Source organism: Musca vetustissima, unplaced genomic scaffold (assembly GCF_032173495.1).
Source record: "Musca vetustissima isolate MV318-11 ecotype Yass unplaced genomic scaffold, APGP_CSIRO_Mvet_v1 utg192287, whole genome shotgun sequence".
Lineage (NCBI taxonomy): Eukaryota > Metazoa > Arthropoda > Insecta > Diptera > Muscidae > Musca > Musca vetustissima.
Window position 1 is genome coordinate 27644 of NW_026880313.1, and position 2945 is coordinate 30588.

Sequence of the window (2945 nt, forward strand, 5' to 3'; positions counted from 1 at the left end):
TTTATTTTTGTTTTGAATCAAAAAATATTTGTTTACATAAACAAAGGTTTGGTCGTAAGTCACTCGAATTCGTTCGTTTAGAATTTTACAAAAACAGGCTGTTAACACACATCATTCTAAACGCAATTCAGGACGCTATGCCAAATTTCACAAAAATCGGTATCACAAAAAATCGGACGCAAATATATATATATATATATCTAAACCGATTTTCCCGAAACTTACCACACATCATTCTAGACTCAATTAAGTGCAATGTGCCAAATTTCGTGCAAATCGAAAGATATATAGGGACTTTGGTACACTATTTACCTTAAATCGGACGAAAATATTAATGGGAGCTATATCTAAATCCAGACCGATTTTCAGGAAACTTAGCACGCATCACTCCAGACTTACTTCAGTACGCTATGCCAAATTTCATGCAAATCGAGGAATTTATAGGGACTTTGGGGCACTATTTACATGAAATCGGACGAAACTATATACTTGACCGATTTTCACGAAACTTGGCAGACATCATTCTAGACCTAATTCATTATGCTGTACCAAATTTCGTGCAAATCGAAAGATATATAGGGACCGTTTACCTTAAATCGGACTAAAATATATATGGGAGCTATATCTCAATCTGAACCGATTTTTCCCAATTTCAATAGGGTTCGTCGTTGGGCCAAATAAATGAGCTATGCCAAATTTCATCCAATTCGGATCAGAAATGCGACCTGTACTTTGTTTACAATTTAACATGGACAGACGGACGGACAGAAAGTGATTCTATGGATCAACTCAGAAAGTGGTTCTATGGATATTCTCGACAGGAACCATGTGTCTATCTCGTTTCCTTTTGAATGTTACAAACATATGCCCAACGACATAATACCCTGTACCACAGTGTGGTGAAGGGTATAAAAATTAGAACGTCTATAATATCTGTTGAAAAATATTTTTAAAAAATCTTCACCTATCTTTAGTCTCTGAAAAATATACTTAAAAACCCCCGCTTGTAGATCCCCTTGATAAAATAAATAACTTTTTTGTTCAAATACCATTTACAAATATTTAGCCTACTTCGAAGATGTTGGCATTCATCACCAACAAACCCACGTGAAATTTTCAATTATGAACTTCGTATGGGAGACAATTGTTTTGGTTTTCATCCTCTTATCTCAGCTTTACAATTGGACATCCATTATCAAATACTCGCTATTGACACGAGCCAGTGTAACAAAAGTTCAATGCTTGCCGCAATAAAAATAAATTGTGTTATAATTTTTTTGGTCATACCGCTGATTAAAATCGGGTCAATGTAATGCAATTTGCGCCATTCCAAAAATATACCCACCGTTACAAATTTGATAATCACAATTATAAACGCAGTAGGCGATTTAATATCTATCTTGTCTAGCGATTTATTTATTTATTTATTTTTTTTTTTTTTGTTCAATGACTGAATCGAATGAAATAAATGGGAATGTGAAAATTTGGGATGCACAGTGGGTGATAAACCTCCATGAAGAGATGGGAGAATGTAAAACGAATTTTTATTTGCTTTCTTATTTTGTATTAATCTTTGGTATTTTTTAATCTCTTTTTCAGATGTCGGAATATTTCGAATACACTGTCAATCGGGCGTACAACAATCGAACCCTCCCCGCATCCTGTTATCACGAGCATGAGCTGGCCAAAAAGAATCACAATTCAGTGAAAAATCATCAGTATTTATTAAGGAAATTTAATGATATGGCAGCATCCAGCCTTAATTTGGCCCTAAAAGAGAAATCTTTTTGCAGTGATGATTGTTTCCTATCCCGTTTCCTACATGCTCGAAAATTTGATTGTGATCAAGCTATGGACTTGTTAATAAAATATTTACAATATAAACAAAATAATGCTCAAATTCTGAGAGATATCAATATATTTGATGAACAAATACAGCTAGCCCTAAGGGATGGTAATCCGGGGCTACTGAATCAGCGTGATCGTCGTGGTCGGAAAGTTATAACATTTACCGCAGCCAATTGGAATACCAGTAAATATAGTTTATTGGATATCTACAGAGCCCTATTGCTGACACTTGACAAACTCCTCGAAGATGTACAAAATCAGGCATTGGGGTTTGTGGTTATTGTGGACTGGACGAATTTCACCTTTAAACAGTCGTCATACTTAACACCGAAAATATTAAAAACCATGATTGAGGGATTACAAGTAAGTCAAACGCACTCAAAGACCCTCATACAAAACATTTTCAATAACATCTCCTCTTCTTTCACAGGACTGCATGCCCATTAAATTCAAGGGTATACATTTCATAGCCCAACCCTGGTATGTGGAATTGGCGCTGTCGGTCATCAAACCTTTTTTAAAGGAGAAAATCAAAGAACGTTTTTATATCCATGGCACGAATCTTAACTCTTTACATGAATTAGTATCTAAGGACATCCTACCATCAGAGCTGGGTGGTGAAACACCCAATGTCAATAATTTAGATTGGTATCATTATCTCTTGGATTCCAGTCAATCGACTGCGGACAATAACACCACAAAGCCTTATAGAATAATTAAGGAAATTATTTACTCGAAACCTACACTTAAGTTAGATGATAAGCAGAACCCATTTACCGATAATAATTGCTCAAATTTAGTAAAACTGAAATCATGATACCAAATTGAAAATGAAAAAAAAAATGTTTAGTTTTTTTAGGGAAGGTATGAATAGAAAAAAACGAAGGTAAGACAAGAACTCTGAAAAAGGTTGCGCATGGTGATTTGGTAGTCGTGGGAAATAAATTACAGTGGTCGTTATAACCGATACGCCTCATTGAGGTTAATTCTTTTAATAATCCACGCCTCATTTAGGTCCTCAAAATATATTATTTTAATAATCCACGCCTCATTTAGGTCCTCAAAACATATTCTTTTAATAATCCACGCCTCATTTA

General features: G+C 34.8%; 1 protein-coding gene across 1 annotated transcript; it reads left to right on the plus strand.

The window, feature by feature from the left end:
* Nucleotides 1-1683: 1683 nt before the first annotated feature.
* On the plus strand, nt 1684-2691 carry LOC133325865 (clavesin-2-like). Its single transcript, XM_061534573.1, has 2 exons — nt 1684-2211; nt 2279-2691. The coding sequence occupies exons 1-2, from the start codon at nt 1744-1746 to the stop codon at nt 2663-2665; spliced, it is 855 nt and encodes a 284-aa protein (XP_061390557.1). The 5' UTR covers nt 1684-1743; the 3' UTR covers nt 2666-2691.
* Nucleotides 2692-2945: the final 254 nt, after the last annotated feature.

Coding starts and splice junctions, on each gene's coding strand:
- LOC133325865 (XM_061534573.1), top strand. CDS start 1,744: ATGGCAGCATCCAGCCTTAATTTGGCCCTAAAAGAGAAATCTTTTTGC. Junction 2,212..2,278: donor CCATGATTGAGGGATTACAA/GTAAGTCAAACG, acceptor CTTCTTTCACAG/GACTGCATGCCCATTAAATT.